Genomic DNA, 26,578 nt, shown 5'->3' on the forward strand with positions numbered 1-26,578 from the left:
CCAGAGTCCAAGCACTTATATTTGACAAAGCTTTCATAAGAGTTGTGGGCATTTCCAGGGGTACTTTCATGACCCTGGTGGTAGTTTGACACTTCTTCTGTACCATGAATGTAAAGAAAGACTCATGGGAACGCATTTGACCTGTTTTTAGGCCTTTAAAAATTATTGATGTAAGAGAAGGAAACGTCTCAGAATATCAGCCTAAAACATCAACGCCTCATTCTTAAGGGACTATTACACTGGGCAAATTTTCCGTGGATCTTCAGTCAAACCACGATTTCCTCTGGCGTGGTTCTCATATTTCCGTGGTTTTCTGACGTGTCCACGATCTTCCAAAGCTACGGTAGAGTTCCTTGAATGACGGCAGTATTACTCACCATCATCATCATCAGCAATAACAAGAAACAAATGAGAACCACGTCAGCGGAAATCGTGGTTTGACTGAAGATCCACGGAAAATTTGCCCAGTGTAATAGCCCCTTGAGTCTATTTTCTTCTCTTTCTCCCTCAACAAGACAAATTCGTAATCTCAACATGGAACAAACCCTAAAATCCCACACTCACACCTAATCGCCTAATTTTTTAAAAGTTGTATTAGTCTTAGCCATCAATAATACAGCTGATTTGTCTTTTATGACCTGTTTTTCAAGGCTTGGTCAGTTGGTTTTGTTGATTTTTTTATATAACTTTACGACTAAGTTTGTAATATGTCGACTTAACCCGGTAGCAGCAGGGATCATGTTTCTTAATGGTCCCTCCAAGCGAAAAAAATGAGAAAAAATCACCCCTCACACAAACCATTTCATAATATATATCGAAGCATTTGTGATCAGATTATGTATCATCTAATTTGGGGTTTTTATATCATGGCACAAATTTGGCCCATCACTGCTACCGGGTTACCCTTGAAAATCTAACTCTCCAAACAAACTTCATCCCAGAAATGGAAGCAATAAGCCAAACTAGCCACTTAACTGTTACTAAATACTAATATGATGTTTAAAATCTCTGGCATCACTCTTAGTCCAGTCTTTTCTCTCTCCCTCTGCAGTACAAGTTTGTGTAGTCTCAACATACAGACCAAACACTGAAACCTTGACTCCTCATTCTTAACCTATTGTCTTCTCTCTCTCCCTCTCAGTAGGACAAGTTCATAGTATCTTCACAAACCAAACAGTAAAACATTAACTCCTCTTTCTTAACCCATTGTCTTCTCTCTCTCTCCCTCTCAGTAGGACAAGTTCTTAGTATCATCACTAACAAAACACTAAAACATTAACTCCTCATTCTTAACCTATTGTCTTCTCTCTCCCTCTCAGTAGGACAAGTTCTTAGTATCATCACTAACAAAACACTAAAACATTAACTCCTCATTCTTAACCTATTGTCTTCTCTCTCCCTCTCAGTAGGACAAGTTCATAGTATCATCACTAACAAAACACTAAAACATTAACTCCTCCTTCATAACCCATTGTCTTCTCTCTCTCCCTCTCAGTAGGACAAGTTCTTAGTATCATCACAAACAAAACACTAAAACATTAACTCCTCCTTCTGAACCCATTGTCTTCTCTCTCTCTCCCTCTCAGTAGGACAAGTTCATAGTATCATCACAAACAAAACACTAAAACATTAACTCCTCTTTCTTAACCCATTGTCTTCTCTCTCTCCCTCTCATTAGGACAAGTTCATAGCCTCATCACAAACAAAACACTAAAACATTAACTCCTCTTTCTTAACCCATTGTCTTCTCTCTCTCCCTCTCATTAGGACAAGTTCATAGCCTCAGCACACAGACCCAACACTATAACTTTAACTCGTCATCCTTAGTTCACTGTCCTCACTCTCTCCCTCTGCAGGACAAGTTCGTGGAGTCCCAGCACACAGACCAGGAGAGCCTGCACAGCGCCATCTTCTGGTACCGTAAGGGCTTTGAGGTGCAGCCCAACGAGTACGCCGGGATCAACCTTGCCACCCTCCTCGTCATAGCCGGGAACGACTTCTCCAAATCAGCGGAACTGCAGCACATAGGTAAGAGCAGAAGCTTGTAGATGTGATTTTTTGGTGTGGTGTGAAATTTTATCCATGTTTTTGTTCTTAGTAGTGTTAGGAAAGGGTGTGTTTTGTGTGTTCCTGCCCTCCCTCCTTCCTATCATTCCTCCTCCTCCTCTTTCTACTTCCTTAAGCATCCCCCCCCCCCCCTCCCTTTTTTTTTTTTACATCAAGGGCAACAAAAAGAGTACCAAAAAAAAAAAGCCTGATACTCACCGCTCCCATAATTGCTCTTCTTCCTCATTCTCCTTCCCCTTTATCAGTATCCTCCCTCTCCCTCCTATCATTCCTCTTCCTCTTTCTGCTTCCATAAACATCCTCCCTTCCATTTCTCTTCTTCCTCTTCCTCCTTCCCCTTTATCAGCATCCCCCCTCTCCTTCCTCCTATCATTCCTCTTTCTCTTCTGGCATCCTCCATAAGACCCTCTCCATTTCATTTCTCTCTTTCTCTTCCTCCTTCCCCTTTATCACCATTCCCCCTCTTCTTTTCGACTGTTATTCCTCCTCTTCCTCCTTTTCTTCCTCCCCAAATCCCCCTCCCTTTCATTACTTCTCCTCTTCCTTGCTCATTATCAACACCTCCCTTTTTCCTACTCTCCTACCTTCCCTCCATCTCATCATTCCCTCTCCTCCCTCTCTTCCTTATTTCCACCTCCTCCCATCGTCCCATCGCTTCTCCTCCTACCCCTTCATTAGTACTCTCATTCATACCATCTCCCCTTCTCAATTGCTCTTCTTCCATCCCATTAGTCTTCATCCTCTTCCTGCCTCATTGCCACCACCACCTCCATCTGTCTACCTTCCCTCCATCCTTCATAATATTCTTCATTCAGAGTAAAAGAAAAAAAAATAGCATAACTGATTTTGTGAACTGCCGAGAACAGCGTTATTTTTTGGTACATGATATCGAGAAGGTGATTTATGAACTTGTATCTCTCCCTCAGGCATGGTGCTCAACAACCTCATTGGGAAGAAGGGCTCCCTGTCATCACTGCAGGATTACTGGGATGTGGCCACGTTCTTCGAGATCAGCGTGTTGGCCGAGGACTATGGGAAGGCCGTACAGGCAGCTGAGTGTATGTTCAAACTGAAGCCTCCTAATTGGTAAGTGTTGAGGGGGTGCTGTGTTGTGGTGCGGGTGTTGTTTGGGGTTATATTGTAATTGTACCGAGTTATGATTTGTTTATTTAAATGTTTAGATGTCTTTTGTTTGATGTTCTGTGTTGTTTTGATTTGTGTTGCTCTGTATTGTGGGCTGTGTTGCTGTGGTGTGTTGGACTGTGTTGTGGTGCAGGTGTTGTTTGGGGTTATATTGTAATTGTACTGAGTTGTGATTTGTTTATTTAAATGATTAGATGTCTTTTGTTTGATTTTCTGTGTTGTTTTGATTTGTGTTGCTCTGTATTGTGGGCTGTGTTGCTGTGGTGTGTTGGACTGTGTTGTGGTGGGGGTGTTGTTTGGGGTTATATTGTAATTGTACTGAGTTGTGATTTGTTTATTTAAATGTTTAGATGTCTTTTGTTTGATTTTCTGTGTTGTTTTGATTTGTGTTGCTCTGTTGTGGTGTGTTGGAATAGGGCTGTCAGTGTTGTGGTTTATATTTATGTTGTTCCAGGTTGTCATAATATGTTGCACTGTGTTTTGAAATGTTGAGAAGAGGATTTGCTAACATTATCCATTTAGAGGCTGAGGCAATGGACTCCTCTTCTTTCTTCTCTCCCACTTACTTTCCCCTTCATTCCCCTTCACAGGTACCTCAAGTCAACCATCGGGAACATCATGCTCATCAATCGGTTCAGGAAGCGGCCCGAGGACTGTGAGGCGAGCCCAGAGGAGAAAATCTTCAACTTCTGGATCGAGTATTTTGTGGAGGCAACCAAGACTGAGCTCGGGGACATGATTCGCTTCCCGGTGAGTCTTTGGTAGTGTTGTTTGATTACTTTGGGCCTCCTACTCCTCTTCCTCCTCTTCCTCTTCCTCTTCTTCTTCTTCATTCTTCCTCATTACCACCGCCCTTACATCTACCCTCTGATCCTCCCAGGGACATGATTCGCTTCCTGGTGAGTCTAAGGCAGTGGTGTTTAATTACTTTGGGCCTCCTCCTCCTCCTCCTCCTCCTACTTATTACCACTGCCCTTTCATCTACCCTCCAATTTTCCCTCCATCCCTTCTTGAGCTCAGGGACATGATTCGCTTCCTGGTGAGTCTTCGGCAGTGGTGTTTGATTATATTGGGCCTCCTCCTCCTCCTCCTTTTCTTCTTCGTTACCACCGCCCTTTCATCTACCCTCCAGTCTTCCCTCCTTCCCTTCTTGACCTCAGGGACATGGTGTTCTTCCTGGTGAGACTTGAGAAAGGATGTTTGATTACTTTAGGGCCTCCTCCTCTCCTCCTCTTCCTCCTCCTCCTCCTCCTCCTCCTCCTCCTCCTCCTTTTTTGTTACCACCTCCATTTCACCTACAATCTATACTAGAGGAATGATATACCAGGCTTTTTTCTTTTTCTTCCTTTTTTTCCCTTGAGCTGCTTGATTTGCGGTAAAAATAAATAAATTAAAAGTCATGACCTAACCTGACGTAACCTGCATTCACATTACCATCACACTGTTGCCACCACCCTCACGCTTCTACTACACTCTCAGATCCTCACCCTGGACACTGTTGCCACACTCACACTGCTAACTAACACACTATTGCCACCACATTCACTGCCACCTAACCCACACTGTTGCCACCCCACTCACACTGCTCCCACACCCTCAGATCCTCATCCTGGAGCCGAGTCGCATGTACCAGCCCAGCTACTACCTGCCCAGCTATGTGACGGTTAATCTCGGGGCGGAGGAGAAGAGTCTGCAGCTGTGGAACCTCTGTATCGACCAAATGAAGGGCACGTGTCGGCAGGTGCATGATTGGCTCTTCACGGCTTCCAGCATCAAGAGCATTACGTGAGTGCTGGGTGAGGCAGGGAGGGAGGGAGGGAGTGGCTGGTTGACTGCAGGAAGGAAGGAAGGATTGACTGACTGGCTGAATGGATGAGGGAATGACTTGCTGACTAACCATATGAAAAATTAAATGAAGGAAGGATTGACTTACTGACCAAATGAATGAGGGAATGACTTACTGACTGACCATAGGAAAAATGAAATGAAGGAAGGATTGACTTACTGACTGACTGAATGAGGGAATGACTTACTGACTGGCTGAATGGATGAGGGAATGACTTACTGACTGACCATAGGAAAAATGAAACGAAGGAAGAGTTGACTTACTGGCTGAATGAATGAGGGAATGACTTACTGATTGACTGTAGGAAAAAAGAAACAAACGAAGGATTGACTTACTGACTGAGTGAATGAATGAATGATGGAATGACTTACTGACTGGCTGAAGGAAGGATGGACTTACTGAATGAATGAGTAAATGATGTACTGAATGAATGACAAGCTGACTGATTGAATGAATGGACCTTTCTGACTGACTAACTGAATGAATGAGTTATAGAATGAATGAAAGAGTAAATGAATGTTATCTTATATTGGTACACACTCAGTCTATAGGTCTTCACTTTTCACTGGTAATGATGGCCTACACAAAATACTCTCATCCTCTCCTCACATAAACTAAAAAATCAAACTACTGCCTAAGCCTCCGAAGCTGACCTCTCTTCTGGCCGCATCCTCAACCTCCTCTACGATTTATTGATCTTTTATTGAGTCCTTTTATCTTGTTTTTAATTATTTACCGTTTTGTTTTATGGTCTTATGTTATAGTTTATTTAGTTTAACGTTCGGCGCCTATGACCCCGCAGTTGTGGTGCCAAGAATAAAACGTCCCAATAATCATCATCTCTTCTGCCCACTCATTCTATCTCCTTTCGGAACGGCACCTCGCAGGCTCTTTCACTGTTATATGTTATTTTGCCCTTGAGTTGTCTCCCTTGCTATAAAAAGAAATATGTTAAGAGTATTACGAGTACTCCCCTAACACCACACTCCTGCAGGCTGTACAAGAGGGACGAACGCGCGGTCTTCCTCTACGTCCAGGAGAACTCGGACGACTTTCAGATGTTCTTCCCATCGGAGCAGTGCCGCCTCACCTTCTTCCGGCTGGTCCAGGAGCTCACCGTGGACCAGAAGGGCACCGTCATGGACCTGGAGGCGGAGATATCGTCAGGGCCCATACAGGTGAGCGGGGTGCTGGCAGGTGTTGGGGCGTATAGGTGAAGGGAGAGGATGTAATTGTAAGGAAAGGAGGTGTGGATGTAAGGGAAAGGGAGGGGTTGTTATAGGAAGGAAGGGAAGCTGAGGTAAGGTGGATGTATGTTAAGTTCCTGAATAATACAGAAAAATGAGGTTAAGTGATTGCCAGGTATAAGGAAGGGGAGGTGTATGTAATAGGACAAGTTCTTTAGGCAGTCATTCAGCTAAGTTTACGGTCATTCAATCCTCCAGTCACATCAACAATCCTTTCTACAGCATAAGGAAGGAAAGGCAAATGTAATGGGTTAACTTATACAGGCAGTCAATCTAAGTAATCAGTCATTCAGTCACATCAACACTCTACAGTATAAGGAAGGAAAGGCAAATGTAATGGGACAATTTATACAGGCAGTCAATCTAAGTATTCAGTCATAAGTTATCCAGTCACATCAACACTCTATAAGGAAGGAAAGGCAAATGTAATGGGATAACTTATACAGGCAGTCAGTCATCGAGGTAATCAGTCATAAGTCATAAGCAACACACTCTCGTCTTTGCAGTACGAGTATGAGGTGGACGACAGTGGGAAGAGGATGGTGCTGGGGAAGGGGACGTACGGGGTGGTGTACGCCGCGCGGGACCTCAACACACAGGTCCGAATCGCCGTCAAGGAGGTGCCGGAGAAGAATATTGGGTGAGTGAATCTTTCCTTGGATTTTCCTGCTTTTTCTTTGCCCTCTTTTTCCTCTACTGTTCTTTTTTCCCCTCTTCTTCACCTCGCCCCATAACAAGGAGGTACAGCCACCACATTTCCACCTGTTGTCCTCTCTCTTATATGCATGTCCTGACCATTGTGATTTCTTTATTATTGCCTTCATGCCATCTACTACACGTGGGTTAATCTAGTTTGGGGCTATAGGTAACATTAACCCCGTAGTGAGCAACGTTAATTCTACAGTGTCAGCAGCTTGTCTCTCCATGCCTTCCAGGGCCACTCAAGCCAGTTCATGTCAATCTTGTATCACGGTGGCACGTACATGTTCATATTCTGTTTGCCTCCCAAAGAATTTACGAACTAGTTTATTCAGTGTTTGTCTATCCCATCCTTATAAGTCCAGACAACACCCGGGAACAAAAACACTGACACTCCTCGGCATTGTACTAACTTTCACCTTCCACCACACCAGAGAGGTACAGCCACTGCACGAGGAGATCCGTCTACACTCAGAGCTGCGCCACAGGAACATCGTGCAGTACCTGGGCACGGCATCGGAGGACGGCTACTTCAAGATCTTCATGGAGCAGGTGCCGGGGGGGTCCCTCTCGGCGCTCCTGAGGTCCAAGTGGGGGCCGCTGAAGGAGAACGAGGCCACAGTGGCGTACTACACGAAGCAGATCCTGGAGGGCCTCAAGTACCTACACGACCAGAAGATTGTACACAGGGATATTAAAGGTAAGTCCGGAGTCAAGGCCTTAGGTTGTTTTCCTGTTTCGTTATTTCATTAGGGTGAATTAGGATGAGTAAAGAGTAGATGTTTGATGGTGTCTTTAGTTGTTGTTTTTTTCACTGCAAAGGAAGCAGCTCAAGGGCATAAACAAAAAAACAAAAAATAGAAAAGCCTGCTAAGCGTGGAGTTGTGGAATAGATACTTCATTTAGGATTTAGAGGCATTATTTATTGTCTTTATGGGTTTTGAAAAGTGGAGTTAGGAAATAGACTTGTTCATTATAGATTTTGAAAAGTGGAGTTAAGGAAGAGATGGTTTATATAGTATTTAGAGATATTGTCTTAGTAGTTTATCTCTGTAATTTTGGAACGAACTTGTCATTAAGAAATATTGTTTTATGTCTTATTTTCCTGTGTATGTGTGGATTTATTATTTTTGTGCCGTGGTCTCATCTTGCCACTTATATTGACTGATACTAATGTGATATACGCCAACTCAGTATTATGTCAGCTACTCTTAACCTCCGTCCTCTCTCGCCTTTGCCCGCTAGGTGATAACGTTCTAGTCAACACATACACGGGGGTGGTGAAGATCTCAGACTTCGGCACGTCCAAGCGGCTGGCGGGTGTTTGCCTCAGCACCGAGACCTTCACCGGCACCTTGCAGTACATGGCGCCCGAGGTCATTGACAAAGGAGCCAGGGGGTACGGTGCTCCGGTGAGTGTCTTTGTGTGTGTGTGTAATTTGCTCTTGCCCCAATCACGTGCTTGACTAGTGATCACATTTTCTCTTATTTATTCTTCAAAGTTATCTGAAGCATCAAGCGGAAAAGAAATTACAAACAGATAAAAAATATTCAATGGAGAACACCCAGTAACCAATCATTTGCACACTCCCATTAAAACATTCAGAAGATAACACTTACATATACTTACTTTCCCTTGATTATAAAAACAGTCAGTAAAAGAACATCAGTATAAACCATTCTTACCCTTCCATTAAACATATTATGAGGCACCTAATAACCTGCCATCCTCAATTCCTGGGCAGAGTGGAAAAATTTGTCCGGCTTTTCCAATACCCTACGCCCCTGTCCACCCAGCAGTGAATGGGTACCAGGTATTAATCAGGGGTTGTGTCCCGTCTCCTTGGATCTGTTCCCTTCTATAATTTCTTCCCCTTCTGTCTCTCTCCGGCATATGACCACAGATGTTGCGCCGACTAAACAAAACTTTCCAACTTTTCCTGTCCCCCCCCAGGCTGATATCTGGTCCCTGGGGTGCACGGTGGTAGAGATGGCGACTGGCAACCCTCCCTTCATCGAGTTGGGTTCTCCTGAGGCGGCGATGTTCAAGGTGAGTTGTGCGATGCCTGGTTTTAGACACCAATCTGTATGCACTATTCCAGTTAGTTTTCATGTAAATTAGTGCTGAGTGAGAATGTTTGGCGTGGAGGACATGCTGAGTGTGCTGAGGAGGCAGAGGTTGAGATGGTGTGGGGATGTCGAGAGGAGGGAGGAGGGCCATGTACTCAGAGGAGCTGCAGAGGTGAAGGTACGATTGAGGAGACCAGCTGGAAGACCGAAGAAGACCTTGAAACGGTGTATGGAGGAAGATACGAGAAGGATGAACATCAGAGAGGAAAGAGCATATGATTGTCAGGAGTGGGAGAGACTCATAGCCAGCGTTGTCAAATCATCGTACTCATCGCATTGCATTTTCATCGTTTCTGACCGATAAAAGGCAAAACAAACCAACATACATCAATAAATAACAGTTTTAACGCTTACTTTAATTTTCAATCGTTTTTTATTGTTATTTTTTATTATTTATTTATTTATATATATATTTTTTTAAACAAAGGAGACTGCTCAAGGGCACAAAAAATAGGAAACAATGATGATAAAAAAAAGCCTGCTACTCGCTGCTCCTAAAAAGAATCCAAAGAGGTGGCCGAAAGAGGGGTACGAGAGTTTGAGGCTAAAAAATTATATATACAATGTGGTGAATACGATAATTTAACACTGCTCATTGCCTGTCCAACCCCATAAGGGAAAATAAGGTTGTTTAACGAGAAGTATTAACCCTATAACGCCTGAATTATTTTACCACTAGAACTAACTATTGGTAAACAAGAAGGTATAAATGCCAGATACCATTAACCAATAGTGTTGCCATCCCATAGAGATGCTCAGTAGAATGTGCCGATGATGCGTGAGTAGAACACTGAAATGCCTCCTCTGTATCCCTTGACCATAAGTGGGATAGCGTAAAGGAAGTGTGGTAAAATCGTCACACTCATCAAATATTACATACGCTCCGTAATTAATGCGATACAGGGTTAATGCTCATATCAATTTGTAGTCATATCAAGGAAGAAAACTACACCGAAACAATGTAACCAAGAAAATGATATGAACGAATTTCAGAATGAAGAACCAACTAGTGCTCGTATCAAGGAAAAACTAGGAAAATCTTAACCCAGTAGGAGCGGGGATCATGTTTCTTAATGGTCCCTCTAAGCGAGAAAAATGAGAAAAAATTATCACTCACGCAAACCATTTCATAATATATATCAAAGCATTTGTGATCAGTTTATGCATCATCTATTTTTTGGGGTTTATATCATGGCACAAATTTGGCCCATCGCTGCTACACGGTAAAGCCACAGATTTGGCCCGTCGCTGCTACCGGGTTTACTGAAAAACAAAAACAAATGAATAACAAAATGAAGAAACGCTCACCACTCATTTTGATATGCTGATTTAGGCACATTTGTTGTCTGCTCTTTCTCGTTCACATATTAGCTTTCATATTTCGAGGTCATCTAGTAACTTTAAAACAGTCAGTGCAAATAGTATGTTCATGATAGCATTTTAGCGATTGAATATGAAATTTCCCTTTTTACCATACATCTGTGAGTCTTTTTGGGAATGATCTGTACATTGCTGATAATGGGTATATTTTGCGGTGATACGTTGGGAACTCGTGGCAAACTCCAGATAACAGACAGGAAATGAAGAGACGAGTAGGTTCAGATATGTAAATGTGTGACAGTGTGAGTGGAGGTGCTTAATAGAGTGTGAGAGAGATGGAGACAGTATAGGAGGAGAGGTTAAGTGCTGAGAAGAAAGCGTCCTAACAAGAAGGGTATCAGGACACCTCTCCTCCCAAAATTGACCTCTCTTTCGGCCACTTGTCTTGACTCTTTTATAGGAGCAGTGAGTAGCGGGCTTTTTTTTTTCCCATTATTGTTTCCTATTTTTTGCCCTTGAACTGTTTCCTCTACTGGTTAACCCGTCCACTGTGATTGGCACGGATTCGGCTTTCACTGGTAGCCTGGTAACATATAGTCCCAGGATTTAGCAGTCATGTGGTGAGTGCACAATAATTGTCACATTCAAAAAAGAACTAGATAAATTCAACAGCGATATTAGTGGGGGGGGTATACACACGGGGGGGGAGGGTCAAAAAGGTCAGACAGGCCTCCTTTACCCTCTCCTCTCCTTTCCTCTCGTTCTTCTTGTCTTTCTCCTCTGTGGTGGATAGTGGAGTGTTTCCCATTGGTGTGCTGGATATCCTCTCTCAAGGTGCAGGACTTTACATTTTTCCTCATTGAATTGTAGCAGCCACTTTTTGTTCCATTCCTGTAGCTTGGTGATGTCTTCTTGTAGGAAATCCACGGTCAAGGGGTTAAAAAAAAAAAAAAATACTGTTAATAATAGATTGAAAGGTAACATGAGTGCCTGGTCGTCTAAAAAACAAGTCCCGTTCTGCAGGTGGGTCTGTACAAAATGCATCCGGACATCCCCGAGGAGCTGAGTGAGAAGGCGCGCGGCTTCATCCTCAAGTGCTTCGAGCCAGACCCCAACAGGAGGGCCACTGCCGCCCAGCTGCTGGAGGAGCCCTTCCTTACTGAGTAGGTTTTCTGCAACACTTACAGTGATCAGAGAAGTTAGGTTAAAGTGACTCATGTGACTGGAAAAGTAATGCAGTCGTCCCTCAAATAGTATGGTTTCCAATAGTTCGGTTTTGGTTTTATGTGGATTTTCATAGATCTTTTAGGATTTTAAAATTTCTTGCTCGTTGGGAAATTAAAAAACCCTAAAAAATCTTAGAAAATCCACATAAAACCAAAACTGAACTATTGGAAACTGTACTATTTGAGGGATGACTGTATTGAAAATGATGCATGTGTCTGAAGTGGAGCATCTCAGTGAATCATTCAGTTAATCACCTCCGAGAATCATTAATACATCTCCCAGACATTTCTTCTCACCCATATTTTCCTTCAACACAAGCCAACCATCAGTATGTCAGTGGAAAACCTCATTCATATATACAGCTTCTTAGTCCCTCTCACACAATCCATCAGCCAGTCAGTCAGTCAGCTTTTATAATGTCTCAGTGAATCAAGTAATAAACCACCTTGACAGTCCCTCTCACCATCATTCCCTTGCCCCAATCAGTCCGTCAGTGTAATGTCTAAACTAAAGAATCATTCATAAGCCACCTAGGTATTCCTTCTTACCCTCATTCCTGTGCCTCAGTCAGACAATCAGTATCTTAGAATCATTAATGAACCACCCAGACAGTCCCTCTTACCCTCATTCCCTTACCCCAATCAGTCCATCAATGTAATGTCTAAAGTAAAGAATCATTCATAAGCCACCTAGGTATTCCTTCTCACCCTCATTTCTTTGCCTTTGTTAGTCCTCACCCTCCTCCTCTCACCCCCAGCCTGGGGCGCAAGAAGAAGGGTGCCAGACTCACCAACCAGCAGGAGTTCTCGCGCAGCATCTCTGTGCCTTCTGAACGCACTGTGCGGCCCCACGGCGAGAAGTGCCGCCTTGCCAGCTCGCCCGATGATGCGTGAGTAGAACACTGAAATGCCTCCTCTGTATCCCTTGACCATAAGTGGGATAGCGTAAAGGAAGTGCGGTAAATCTTTTAAAACTTTACGTGTCATGAGATGCATCGTTTGTGGCCGTGGTGAATGGGCTCTTTGATGTCGTTAGTTGTTTGGTATGTTCTTATTTATTTTGTCTTTTTGATGCAAGTGCCCCTTGAGCATCTTGATTTTGATTTCCAAGGCTTAGTGGACTCCTCATGTTATGCCTGTCTGTCTGTGGTGAAGAGTTGAGTGTCTGTGTATCAGTGAGAATCGCTACCCAGTCATGAATCTTAAGCGGACTACTTATCTTAGGTCTGTATGTTTGTGGTGAAGAGTTGAAAGTTTCCGTGCTTGGTGAGAATTGCTACCCAGTCACGACTCTTAAACAGACTCCCAATCTTATGCCTGTCTGTTTGTGGTGAAGAGTTGAAAGTTTCTGTGCTTGGTGAGAATTGCTACCCACTTCATCTGATGCGTGTCTGTTTGTGGTGAAGAAATTAAAGTGTCCATGCCTCTGAGAATTGCTGCCAGTCATTCTAATTCTTCTCATTACTCTGAACATTCTCTTTGCTACACAGGTGACTAGATAACTTTTTCAGCAACTTGAGACAGAGAGAAACAATTTTCCATTCATAATTGCCGTACAGTGATTTCCCTTCACATTTCCTTTGGTCTTTCCTCATGAATGTGTACCAGCAACTCCAAGCCTGTGCCTGAAGGTTTAAGAATGAACAGCCTACATTTAACTCCCTTGTATCAGCTCTTGTGACTCTTTAAATGACTGAAGGGGTAGTGATGATTTCCTCTCACCACTGACAGTTATCATTATGGAAGTGTTCTTGTCTAGTGCACAGAAATTTTTGTGTTTGTTTGCCATCATTTTATGTCATGTTTCTTCCAGAGTAATATCTTCCCCAGTGTTGCCTGCTCATCATGTTGTGAGGGTTTGTTTTTCTAGCCTTATATTGTCATACGCTTTCGCCTCTCACACCAACTATTTCAAAAGGACAAGTAGGAGAGCAGCCGGGTTCTAATACCTGTTTTTTTAGGTTCATGGTGCAGAAGAAGGGTCAAATTACCATCAGGCTCATAAAACTACCCCTGAAAATGCCCCAAATTCTTACTAAAGCCTTGTCAAATATATGAAGTTGGATGCCGAAATGTTTAAGAATATGACCCCGAATCCTGGAAAAACTAACTTCCATTCCATGTGTATTTGAGTTCTTAATTCTTCGCCTATCTATTTCACTTAAATGCACACAAATCTTGGGTTTAATGTTACTCATCGTCTGGTTCCTCTTAAGTGGCTTCTTTTCAGCTTTAGGTTGTTTTTGGTTTCTTTTTATAATTTCCCTAATCATTAAAACTTTCATTACTCATATAGCATTCTGTCACCATTTATATTAATCTTAAAACATTAATAAAACACTTAGCTTACTTATCCACCCTTAACAGATGGATTGGCTTGTGAATTTCAGGGGCATTTGTTTTGTTCTCTTTGATAGCACTCGAATAATAGTGAATGTCTGAATACGTCACACACATCTAGCATAACTGTTTTAGTGTTAATGAAGTTGATGATGCTGCTGCTATCATGGGTGTGAGAGGGAAGTACTTGGAGTGGGGAACAGGAAAGAAAAATGACAAGAAAGTATTAACCCAGCGCCATATGACCCTGCAGTTGCGGCGCCAAGATACGACGCCCCAATAATCAAGAAAGTATTAAAGATGAAAATAAAAAGAGCAGTAAGGAAGAGAGATTACTTATGCTGTTACCATCATGGGTGTGAGAAAAAAGTACCTAGAGTGGAAAACAGGAAAAGAAAGTGATCAGAAAGCATCAAAGATCAACTTGAAAACAGCAGAAAGGAGGAGAGAGGAGAGATTGCCCATGTGTGTGTGTGGGTGGGTGGGGGGGGTGCAGAAGTTTGTGTGTGCATGACATAAAAGTTGATTGCATGATTCAGGGTATTCAATCATAGCCTGTAGTGGTGTGTCAAAGGATAGACGTCAAGGGAACATAAAAAGAATGCTAAGTATACAGGACCAGTGACAGTCACGCAGAACAAGAGGGTAAAGATGGGAATGCAAATCTGTAATAGTAATAGTAATGGTTTAAATTTTTAGTTTCATATGAATGGTTACTGTACACTGAAGGGAATGTGAATAAGTGGTATAAGTTGCCTGTGTCAATGTCTAGTGTCAGTTCCTCCCCCCCTTATTGTGTTGCCTGTCCCAGCTTGGTGCACCAGCTCCCCGGCCCTGCACACTCCTCTCTGTGCTGGGACAGACTGCCAGACATGTTTGTTGGTGTCATGAATAATTTCCTACGGGTGCAAAATTATTATTCGTATTGTCTTGAAGTTTGACACAAGTTTGCACTTCAAGGTCATTCATTGATACAGTTGATCCCTATTAATTTCTGGCTTTATGGGCTGAACCACTCATGAATAAGGCAAATCCATGAATAGGCCAAACCTACTTACCAAAGCCTTTATGTTTACTGCTTAGTTATTCTTATTACTTACAAACTCACTATGGGAAAGTACGACATCCAATGCATAACAACATTCCAGGCAATGACAGATTACATTTATGATGATGCCGTAAGATTATAGTGGAGGTGAAAATTTCCCATCACCTTGTCATATTGTAGTGCAACATATTCCTCGTGTGAGTGACATGTTTGTGGTGTAAACAAACTTACTGCTCAGCTGGTACAACTGTCAACTCATTAGTTATTCCTGCAGTTCTGACACACCACTCGGGTGTAAACACATTTCCTGTGATAAACATCTCTTGCACACTCTTGAAAATTTACATCCTTCAGTCACAGACAGTAGTAAGTGCACAACATAACCATATAAAACAACACTGTGAAGCATTGGGGACACCTTCTGCTGTGAAAAATATATGGGGTATCCTTCTTAAAATTTTGAAAAAGGTTATTTCCCCATTCAGTATTCGAATGCATGAACCTAAAAATGGAAAAGCTGTGAAAAGTAGGGATCAACTGTACATGTTCATCCATACACAACATTTGTGTGTCTTGATAAAGTGCTCACCGTAATGAAATGCTGCCTTAAGAGGTACATTACCTAAAAATCATGTCAAAGCATGCTGCATCTGTCTCCTTCACAAGGCGTGTGCATCCTGGGAAGGGCTAAGGTCTAAAAAATAATAATTCCCCCCGTAATGCCCCCCTTGCCTGCCCCGCCCCTGCCCTGAGCCCCTAAGTGTAGCCTTGCCTTGCGTGGCCCCAGTAGTGACGGGCAACTCTCTTGTTGTAGCGTAGAGCTCGGCTACAGCTATGGCTCCCGGTGCAACACTGCCGGCAGCCCTAGCATCTCCCCAGCCTCACCCTGCTCCTACCTCTCATCTCTCTCCTACTCAAGGTAAATGATGATGCCTGGTGATTTGATCTTCTCTCCCTTGCCTCTATCATGTGTACCTGTCTCTCTGCCTCCTGCTCACTATTATAGAAGCTTCTTGTGTAGCAGCAGAGCCTTCCTTCCCCTTGTGACTCCAGGTGAATGGTGATGGGGGATTCTCTCTCTCTCTCTCTCTCTCTCTCTCTCTCTCTCTCTCTCTCTCTCTCTCTCTCTCTCTCTCTCTCTCTCTCTCTCTCTCTCTCTCTCTCTCTCTCTCTCTCTCTCTCTCTCTCTCTCTCCCCCCCCCCCCCCCATTCCCCCATCCAGGTGAGTAATTTCTGGTGGTTTGTTTACTTCCTCACTTATTCTACATTTCTTTTTTGCCTCTCTCTTCATTAATTGCTTCTTTAGATCATGTCTCTCACTCTAGTTAAAGAATGGTGGGTAGTGTTGGCTCCTCCTCTTCTCTATAGGCCTCACTTTCTGCCTCTCACCTAAAGAATCTTCCTGTATCCTCTAAAATCTAAATGGTTTGTTTGGTTTCCAGCCTGACTGTTCTATAAATTACCACACAAGTAACTGTTAAATAAGGTCTTGCATCTTCTCTAAAGGTAAAAGGTCTGTCTAAGTCTCTCCTTCCCCTTGGACTCTTGTTCCTTGCCAGAGTCTTATGAAGTGCTAAAACTGAACAGCTTATAAATTTCCTGCCTGATGCCTGATTTTTTAGGTGTCTCATTGGTCTTCATCAACAATAATGTGGCTGATTTGTCTTTATTTACCCATTTTTCAAGGCGTGGTTAGTTGGTTTTGTTGACATCACTTTTTATGACTATGGGCCGTATTACTAGTTGAATCCAAGAAGTTTCAGGTCCCCACAGAGTTCAGTTTAGGGGCTGTATTACAAGTCAAATCCAAGAAGTTTCAGGTCCCTACAGAGTTATTCATCCCAAACTCTGTAGGGACCAACATTGCCAGATTGTCATACTCAGCCGCTTATATTTCCCGACTTCCTACCCCTAAACAGGCTCCAATAACGAAATTCATTTATAGTTATTGTTAAAAGGGTTAGATCCTGATGTTTCTTGGCAATAGTTAGGCATCAGAAACCGGTAAATTCTATGCTCTGAGTACGATAATTTAGAAACGGTGGTAGGGACCCAAAACTTCTCGGATTTGACGTGTAATATGGCCCCTAAACTGAACTATGTAGGGACCCAAAACTTCTCGGATACGACTTGTAACACGGCCCTTAGTATGCAACATGTCAATTAAACTGAAAAACCAACACTTTTATTTTATTTTTATAACAAAGGAGACAGCTCAAGGGCACAAAAAAGGAAACAATAATAAAAAAAAAAAGCCCACTACTTGCTCCTAAAAAGAATCCAAAGAGGTGGCCAAAAGAGGGGTCAACTTCTAACTAACTCCATCCCAAAAATGGAATGAAATAGCCAAACTAGCCACATAACTGTTAATAAATACTAAAACGATATTTGAAAGATCTGGCGTGAGTCCCATGATAGTGATAATATTGAACAGCTTGTAAATGTCTAACCCGAGTCTTCTGATAAAGGGCCAAAACCAAGCACCTAATAAATGTCTCTTTCTGATGGTGAGTGAAAGTAAATTGGTTTGCTGCATATGTTTTTCATCTATGTAAATGAAGCACAGCCTTTTACATCATGAGTATTCAGTGGTGTCAAAAGGAACTCTCTACTTTTCATATTGGTAGAAAGGTTTGAGATTTTTTTCTTAGCCATTTATGCATCCTGTTTCATGCCTTCCTCTGGCTTCTTTAAACTGTTCATTGATAAAAACTTCTCAGCTGCTTTTGTGTATATATGGATGTGTGTGTGCGTGTGTGTGCATGCATCTGTGTAAATATTTATATCCCCATTATGTGTACTATTATGTTTGTGAGGCATGCTTGTCAGTTTGTACACCATTGTAATTAGTATTCATATCAGGAAATTGAGCCACTCGGGAAAATTTATCCGATATTTAAGGATGAACCAACGTCAGAATAAGGAACCAAAGTAAATAACAAAATAAAAACACAATAAAATAAAATAAAAATAATAAAAATGAAAATAAATAGTAGAATAAAGATTAAAATAAAGACAAATCAATAATATAAAGAACCAAAGTAGAAAAGAACAAAAACAAACTTGATGAAATGCCAATCAATCTTTATCCTGACCATTTAGTTTACATGCCTCAACAAATGATCCAGAGTAATTCCTTTCCTGGTGTCGTGCTGAATACAACAAGGCGTACAGAAGGGCAAACAACCCCTGCATGCGTGTCCAGCAACTCATTGCTCTTTCTTGGTGTGGCGGGTCAGCTCTGTGATGACCGGCTCAGACCTGGATGACTCGCTGATGTCTCGGCGCTCCTCCAACGGTGGCCTGCTGTCTCCGGAGGTGGACTCGCCCCGCACGGATGGGGTGAGTGGCAGGGGGTGGCTTGGGGGAAGGGGATCAGGTGTGGGTGTGGCCGTGTAGCTAGCGATGTCAGTGTTTGCTTTGTTTTTTTGACTTGATGTAGTTAGTAGTGTTTTTGTTGTTTTTAGTGGTTTTGTAGTAGATTGTAATGTTTTTGTGTGGTGGTGTAGTAGGTTGTAATGTTTTGTTGTTGTGAATGTTGTTGTAGTAGGTAGTGATATTGTATTATTACTTTTATTATTAGTAGTAGTAAAAATGGTTTACTATTCAAACTGTATCATATGCACAATAGAGGGTTTGCTTAGCCTTGTACAAAAAAATTGGAAACAAAACTGAATCTTGTTGCATGGTTTTATTGAGAAATATCAACCATTAACATCACTCACCAGCCATATGGAAATTACGGTAGAGACTGATTGAGTTCACCAGATGTGAATTAACCAAGTTCAAACACTCTAAATGCAAGACTTTACTGTAGTAATAAAATAAGTTAGTAATAACATGGTGTACAGGTGTAACAATGAAGCTAGTGATGTTATGAACAGGTGCAACGGATTTGTGACAAACACTAAGTGAAGTAGGCTAGTGGCTGTGTCCAGGTGTGAGCAGATGGTGTCCTTGGTCCTAGTGGTCCTAGAGAATGAGTGTCGTGTCTTTGTCTGCCTGCCCTCAGGAGCAGGACGGATTCTACCTCCTGAAGAAGGACTCCCAGCGCAGGATGACGCTGACGAAGGTGTTGATGCATGACCAGAACAAGATCACCCAAGTCTGGTACCAGCGGCTGCAGCAGGAGCTCGGCACGGACAAGGACAAGCTCCTTCTCACTCAGGTATGAACAAAGGCCTCGCTGGCTGCTGCAAAGGTTGGGACTTGTAATGTATACTTCATTCTGGCAGGGGCTTTTAGTTTTATCATGTTTAGGTATTATTTCAAATTTTTCGTCTGTATGACATTAAACTATTGCACTGCCATTTAATATGTTGAATTATTACACACAACTCTTCTTCATGATCAATTATTGCTTGACATGTCCTGATGATGCTGAATTTTTACACAATTCTTTCTAATGATGTTGAATTATTTAACTACTCAGTGTTAATGTTATTGCTCCATTGATTTTATTTTTCATGTGTAGTGGTGCAAGAGGAAACATTTCTTCATTGTATTGATTTTGGGCCTTCTCTGTTTATTATCTACATTAGAAACACTTGTACCTCCATAACTTTAGGCTAAGAGTGACAATAGTTTGCTGAGAGGGTGTAGAGACCAGGAAGAAGACCACACTAAGATGATTAAAAGGGAGCACTGGGGTCTAGAGGATTAGAACATCAAACCATGGAAGTGAGGGGCCAGGGCAAAGTGATTTAAACCCCATTGGTGGCTCATGATGTCAGGAAGAGCATCCAAGCCACAGCCCCAAATGACCGACCCAATACGAACACGGGGAAAAGGTGCAAAGAAAAGATGGAATTAAAAGGAGAAATAACTAGAAACAGACATTTTTTTGTAGTTTCCATAGCCAGATAAAGAAGACGAGATATTAAAAGGAGAAATGATTAGGGGAGAAACTTTGTTGATGTTGCTGTCATTGTTTCCATTGCCTCACTCTGTTTTCTTATGGCCACAGGAACACCTTCAGAAGATCATGGTGGGCCTCCGAGAGTTCATCCCAGACCACAAGAAGTTTCCCATCGAGCAGGCATTCAGCGTACTGCGGGAGGAGATCAACTACGAGGAGGCAGTCAACCAGATCAACCTGGCGCTTTATATCTTCCAGGACGCTGTGAGTGCCTGTGTGTCCCTTCTGAATTCTGTCCCTTGTATTGGTTGTCACTCGTCCGTTCCTCTCCTCTAGCTATCAGTCCTCTTACCCTCATGTGTCCCTGTTTACTTGCCTTTCAATCCCTTTCTTTCAACCCTCTGTCACCCTCATGTGTCCCTGTTTACTTGCCTTTCAATCCCTTTCTTTCATCCCTCTGTTACCCTCATGTGTCCCTGTTTACTTGCCTTTCAATTCTTTTCTTTCATCCCTCTGTCACCCTCATGTGTTCCTGTTTACTTGCCTTTCAATGCCTTTCTTTCATCCCTCTGTCACCCTCATGTGTTCCTGTTTACTTGCCTTTCAATCCCTTTCTTTCATCCCTCTGTCACCCTCATGTGTTCCTGTTTACTTGCCTTTCAATCCCTTTCTTTCATCCCTCTGTCACCCTCATGTGTTCCTGTTTACTTGCCTTTCAATCCCTTTCTTTCATCCCTCTGTCACCCTCATGTGTTCCTGTTTACTTGCCTTTCAATCCCTTTCATCCCTCTGTCACCCTCATGTGTTCCTGTTTACTTGCCTTTCAATTCTTTTCTTTCATCCCTCTGTCACCCTCATGTGTTCCTGTTTACTTGCCTTTCAATCCCTTTCATCCCTCTCTCACCCTCATGTGTTCCTGTTTACTTGCCTTTCAATTCTTTTCTTTCATCCCTCTGTCACCCTCATGTGTTCCTGTTTACTTGCCTTTCAATCCCTTTCTTTCATCCCTCTGTCACCCTCATGTGTTCCTGTTTACTTGCCTTTCAATCCCTTTCTTTCATCCCTCTGTCACCCTCGTGTGTTCCTGTTTACTTGCCTTTCAATTCTTTTCTTTCATCCCTCTTGTCAGTCCACTTTTCCTCTTTGTCTTTGTTCCTGTCTCATTCAGTCTCTCTCCTGTATTCTAACTCTTTCCTTCAGTTTGTTCTTGTTTGCTATCTTATCCTCTTAGTCTTTCCCTCTCCTCTATACATCTTTTCTTCAGTTTGTTCCTGTTTCTCCCTCATCTTGGCGTATTTCTCTTCCTCTTCTCTATCCTTCCTCATTTTCTCCAGTTTGTTCCTATATTTGCCTCATGCTGTCAGTCTCTTCCTCTTCTCTATCCATCTTCTTTCCCTCAGTTTGTTCCTGTTTGTTTCTTCCTGTCCCATTCAGTCCCTTCCTCTCCTCTATCCATTGTCTTTCCATCTGTTTGCTTCTATTATTGTCTCATCCTGTCCCTTTCTCTCTGCTATACATTGTCTCTCCTTCAGTTTGTTCTGTCTCTGTCCCAGTCCATTGTCAGAAAGTTTTATTCTAGTTGTATTTGTCTCCATGTTAAGTAGTTTCCCTGCCACAAAGTATCAGTCATGTTTCCAAGTATAACCATGTGCAATGGATGCTTGAAGATTATGACGTCACCCGCCTCTCTCCCTCCCATAGCTCTTGGAAATACCAAAGGAAATGGCAGTTAGATGTTTATCTCTTTGGGCCAACAAGGTTTGGTCAAGGTTTTCCCAGAATTATGTACACCATAGTAACACTACATCATTCCTATTTTGATCTGCCTCACACATTATGGGTGATTTTCGTCTGTCTCTTATGTGTGTATTACTCACAGACTGATCCACAATGTTGTAACAGGTGAATGAGGTCCTAAAGAGCCACAGCATCAAGCCCCACTGGATGTTTGCACTGGATGACTTGCTGCGCAGCGCTGTACACTGTGCCATCACTGTGCTCTCCCCAGGTAGGTCAAGGAGCCATTAAAACACCTGTCACACAATATACCGCTGTCATTGTGGCATTTGTCACCGTCTTGTGAATTTAAGTTGTGTCTTTAAGGCCTACAAGGTTTAGGTTAAAGAAATTGTTTTGTATTTAGAGTTGCATTTGCCAAACATTAATACTAGATCCTGAGAAATTGAATCCTGTCGATATGGGGACCCACAGGGGTGAGCAGTGTGGCAAGTATGTCACGTTCATTGGTTGATCCATTAATAAAAGTAGTTTGTTACTTGTCTTCTTGAACCAAATTCTTTATATTGTAGAAATTTCTAATCTTATGTATTGTAGAAAAGGGAGTTGAAATCATCACTTGCTTGTGATATCCTCACCTTTGTTTCCATGACCTCCAGAGCACGAGGAGCTGCTGGGGCCTGTGGATGCCGTGGCCGGGGTTCTGGATCGGCCGCATGACGCCGTGGAGGAAGGCAGCACATCGGGCGTCTCCACCATCAACTCCACCAAGTCCGCTAAGCTGCTGCACGACCTCCACCACTCCAAGCACTGCCACCTCCTGCAGGACAACCTCCAGTCCACACGGGTAGAGAACCTCAGGTCAGCAGCATCTGTACTTTTTTTACTGTTACCAAGTGCTTCTCTGCTCCCACTGGTTGACCTTCAAAGAACAAGGCTACATTCTGTCTATTTCTAGCATCCAGTTGGATTTTAGGCTGGTTCCTGATTTGACAGCTTGAGGCAGCCAGTCTTCCATTCACCTTAGGCTCTGGCCTCCCCACACTACAAGTTATACTGCTATTCTCTGTAGCTCACTTAGGTTTTACATACTACCTACTTGCTTTCATCATTGGAAAATATAATGATAGTTAATTACGTCAGTTGAAAAAGAACTCACAAGCTAATAAGAGTTAAAGTAAAAAAAAAACTTTTGAGTCATGAATAGTACAGGGGGGTGCTGCCTCACCCACCATACTAATGCCATTTTGGGGGTCCACCCTGACCAAGTCTCCATGCAGGTCTCCTTCCTTTTACAAATAACTTTTGTCACGGTCCATCAACTTGCACAATCCACAAGCTCTATGGGTGCCCCTTTGAATCTCCTCCACACATTAGTGGGGGTGTACCAAGCGTGTATTAGATCAGTGATGTTGTATGGAGCAGAAACATGGGATCTAACTAGAAAATTGATGGAGGTATTGAGAGGAAGTTATTGCAGAATGCTGAGGTATATGGCGGGGATCAGGTGGCAAGACAGGGTATCCAGTGCAGATGTAGCTAACAGATGTGGAGTAGAGGACCTGGAAACAGTGCTCAGAAGGGAAAGACTCCGATGGTTTGGACATGTGAAGAGAGCAGGGGAGGACACAGTGCTGGAAGTCTTGGAGAGATTGGAGGTAGAAGGAAGGAGACCATTTTGGAGACCTAGGAAAATGTGGAGAAAGTGTATACAGGAAGACTTGGCATTGATGGGATTGGATGAGCATCAGGCAGAAGAAAGAGTAGAATGGAAGAGAGCCATAAAGCGTCCAACTGCTCAGTAAGAGTGAAAACGAAATAATGTTGATGACATGATTGTTTTTTACAGAAACAACCCAGTGAGCAGCAGGGTTGGCTTCTGGGTAATGTGTCTCATGCCATTATAGCCTGAGTTGGCATGTACACTTGTACAGGCTCTGCAGGTAACTGGCCGATTTGACAAAGTCATTCCAGCAATACCCCATGATTCTTCATGGGCATTTATTACAAAGACATCAGTTTGCCTCATCAAGTCACTATTGTCTCCATGTCTCTCAGCCATAAACTAAGACAGGGAGCACAAGTGATTTGAAGATCAACATCTTTGTCCTGTGTAGGTATCAACAATCCCATATACTTGTGCTGAGCGAGTCCATAACACCGTGGGTCAAGCCAATCCTTCATAAGACATCTGGATGAGATCCTCCATTGTTATGGACTATGCTACCAAGTGGCCCTGGACAATTGTCAGACTCCAAAAGGCCTTAAGCCCAGGGTTGGAAAAAATCTAGATTTTTCCAAAAAAAAAAATTATTTTATTTAAATCAGATTTGTTTATTTAATTTATTTATTTATTTATTTTTTTTTTTTTTCATTAATCCTTGTTTGTTTCCAGTGATTATATTTGTTTCAATCTTATGAGGCCATTTTCTTGTATTAAACTTGACTAATGTTAAATGGAACCATAGTTTTTTTTATGCTTTTGAATATTTCCTTGTAAGAGATGACAATGATTCACTGGTGCCTGACTTGCTACACGACCAGTACAGGACAAGTAGAATTGATACTTTTCCTATACAACTGGTTCACATGTTCTTCCTTCTTCCTTATATAATTTAAATCATTAGATATTTTACTCTTGATATAACACTTAAATTATTTTAAATACAATATATTTGATTTTTTTACTCTGATTGAAATCAATTTGAATCACTTGATTTAAATAATTTGATTTAAGTCAAACCAACCCTGCCTAAGCCACAGAGTACTCTTAGGCTTGATGCTAGTGTCCACCTCCCATCTCACGGGCTTGGTTTCAAATGCTAGGCAGAATGTTAGGAAAAATATTTATTCTCCCAAATAGCTCAATTTCTTGTGTGTTTTGAGGAGTGGATATATTGCTCATGACACAAGGTATGTGAAATTTTCCAAGATCTTGATGTCCTTGCTACATGCTTGAACAGACTGTGCTATTTCATCAAGTCTCCAACAACCTGTACCTTGGTCATGGCCCAGGAGACCTGAGTCCCAAGGGCTTTACTTCTTGTGCAGTTCCTTGAGAGCAGTCACTAAAGCCTCCAGTGACTGTGCAAGGCTTACTGCATCTTTGGCAGAAACAAGAGTGGTGACCATGCTGGTATTGTCAACACAGCCATGTTTCATACCTTCTTTCAACTGTCCTTGTTTAGTTTCAGTACCCTAAGACATACAACTTGTCTTTCTAGACTATGCTGCCTTTATCTTGATCCTTCACTATTGCAACGACAAAGAATTGAATGATCAGTCACTAAAGAATGCATGGAGAAAGAGCATCCAGCACCTCAGAATGTAGAATGCTTAAGCGTAGGGTGGCAAACAGTTTGTGCATTTGGGCGTGTTCTTATGAAGTTGCAAAACATTTAGCCTAAGTGCATGGTGGAGAATGAAAGGAGTCATACCTTGTGAGCTGTTATGTGCTGTGCTGTGGAGTGTCATGGTGTGATGTTGCAGGCTGCTGGAGGAGCTCTATCTCTCAGAGAAGCGCTACGGTGAGATGCTCAAGATGTTCCTCTCAGAGCGGCGAGAACAGAGTCAGCACCTGGCGGACCAGCTCGGGGTCCCCCTCCCACCCCTCGTGCTTGGGGCCACCAACACACCTGCCGGGAAGAGGCTGTGCCAGGAGGAGGGGGGAGCTGCCACACACTCCCCAGCCAGCACCCTGGACTCCACCTCCAGTGCCAACACCATGACAGCAGAGGTGAGGCAAAGGGAACCAGGCGGAGGATGCTCCTTGTTTGCAGGCTTAAGAGTTTATTGGTGTATCCGGAAATCTCATTTATTTGGAATCAAATGGCATTGTCTTCTTAGCAGCTTACACTTGATATTTCATTGTGTTTCAGCATGTGTGGCTATAATCTGTCAGTCATTTATAAACATTACTATTTCCATGAGTGTTAATGAAGTATGCTTTACCTGCCTTTCAACACTTTGCCATCACTTCTTGGCATGCTTGTGCCACGAGAGCTGAAGAGGTAGTTCTTCTCATTGCTCTCATTGTGTTTTCTTAATTCTCCTCACTGCACAAGGGGGCTTTGAGGTGCAGTGGTTAGCACACTTGGCTCACAACCGAGAGAGCTCAGGTTCGATTCCCGGGTGAAGTGGAAAAATTTGGACGGCTTTTCCAATACCCCACGCCTCTGTCCACCCAGCAGTGAATAGGTACCAGGTATTAATCGGGTGTTGTGTCCTGTCCTGGGATCTGTTCTCTTCTCCTATAATTCTTTCCCCTTCTGTCTCTCTCCGGCATATGACCACAGATGTTGCGCCGACTAAATGAAACTTTCCAAACTTTTCCTCACTGCACAACAGACTGCTGGCGCCTCAGCCCCCTCGCCCTCACTCTCCCAGGACTGTCCCGTCGTCCACGTGTCTTCCCGCAATATAGACATGGAGTTGGTCTTCTGGCTCCAGTCCCTCAACATTGATCGCGATGTTATTGACAAGGCAAGTGTTTACGGAATATACATAAGAACACTTACTGCATCTTGAAAAGGTTAGGGAATCAATCTTAAGGACCAAACAGATGAAATGTACTAATTTGATTTAGGAGGAATGACATCATGCTCACCAGTGCTACGTGTGAGAGTGCAGGAGTCTCACACGATCTTTTGCTTTACAGTTTCTTGCCGAGGACTACACCAAGGATGACGTCCTGACCTGGATGACCCGGGATGACCTTAGGCGGATGAGAATGAGGTGAGTGGCTGGAAGCTCATAAAATCCAACATCATGCCCAGCTAAAGCTACAGCTCCTTTTCACCTGTTAGGTTTCTGGAATGGAGGATTTATTTTATTAATGCTGTTTCAATCCTTCAGGCATTAATTCTTGTTGTAGTATTACATGTTGTAACAGTCAGCCACAAGGACATGCCCCACTGT

The 26,578-nt window shown here is 42.8% G+C and overlaps 1 protein-coding gene and 1 long non-coding RNA gene across 4 annotated transcripts in view; one reads left to right on the top strand and one right to left on the bottom strand.

The window, feature by feature from the left end:
• LOC127005505 (mitogen-activated protein kinase kinase kinase 15-like) overlaps positions 1-26,578 on the top strand; it is a 47,887-nt gene that overhangs the window by 18,217 nt on the left and 3,092 nt on the right. For 2 of the 3 annotated variants that reach the window (XM_050874412.1, XM_050874413.1), the window contains exons 8-27: positions 1,857-2,028; positions 2,994-3,153; positions 3,801-3,960; positions 4,811-4,995; positions 6,051-6,234; positions 6,810-6,943; positions 7,437-7,702; positions 8,248-8,414; positions 8,957-9,052; positions 11,476-11,615; positions 12,437-12,568; positions 15,881-15,985; positions 18,306-18,408; positions 19,079-19,234; positions 20,033-20,188; positions 21,827-21,932; positions 22,321-22,522; positions 25,151-25,397; positions 26,009-26,143; positions 26,319-26,395. In XM_050874412.1, coding sequence (XP_050730369.1) covers positions 1,857-2,028; positions 2,994-3,153; positions 3,801-3,960; positions 4,811-4,995; positions 6,051-6,234; positions 6,810-6,943; positions 7,437-7,702; positions 8,248-8,414; positions 8,957-9,052; positions 11,476-11,615; positions 12,437-12,568; positions 15,881-15,985; positions 18,306-18,408; positions 19,079-19,234; positions 20,033-20,188; positions 21,827-21,932; positions 22,321-22,522; positions 25,151-25,397; positions 26,009-26,143; positions 26,319-26,395 — 3,083 coding nt within the window. The remainder of the gene's footprint in view (positions 1-1,856; positions 2,029-2,993; positions 3,154-3,800; positions 3,961-4,810; positions 4,996-6,050; positions 6,235-6,809; positions 6,944-7,436; positions 7,703-8,247; positions 8,415-8,956; positions 9,053-11,475; positions 11,616-12,436; positions 12,569-15,880; positions 15,986-18,305; positions 18,409-19,078; positions 19,235-20,032; positions 20,189-21,826; positions 21,933-22,320; positions 22,523-25,150; positions 25,398-26,008; positions 26,144-26,318; positions 26,396-26,578) is intronic. The other variant, XM_050874414.1, reaches the window with a different exon arrangement.
• On the bottom strand, positions 19,119-22,446 carry LOC127005506 (uncharacterized). The gene is made up of 3 exons (XR_007758583.1): positions 22,300-22,446; positions 21,802-21,957; positions 19,119-19,259 (listed from the first exon to the last, which is right to left on the bottom strand). It is a non-coding gene; the product is annotated as an uncharacterized LOC127005506 (long non-coding RNA).

Source organism: Eriocheir sinensis, chromosome 30 (genome assembly GCF_024679095.1).
Source record: "Eriocheir sinensis breed Jianghai 21 chromosome 30, ASM2467909v1, whole genome shotgun sequence".
Lineage (NCBI taxonomy): Eukaryota > Metazoa > Arthropoda > Malacostraca > Decapoda > Varunidae > Eriocheir > Eriocheir sinensis.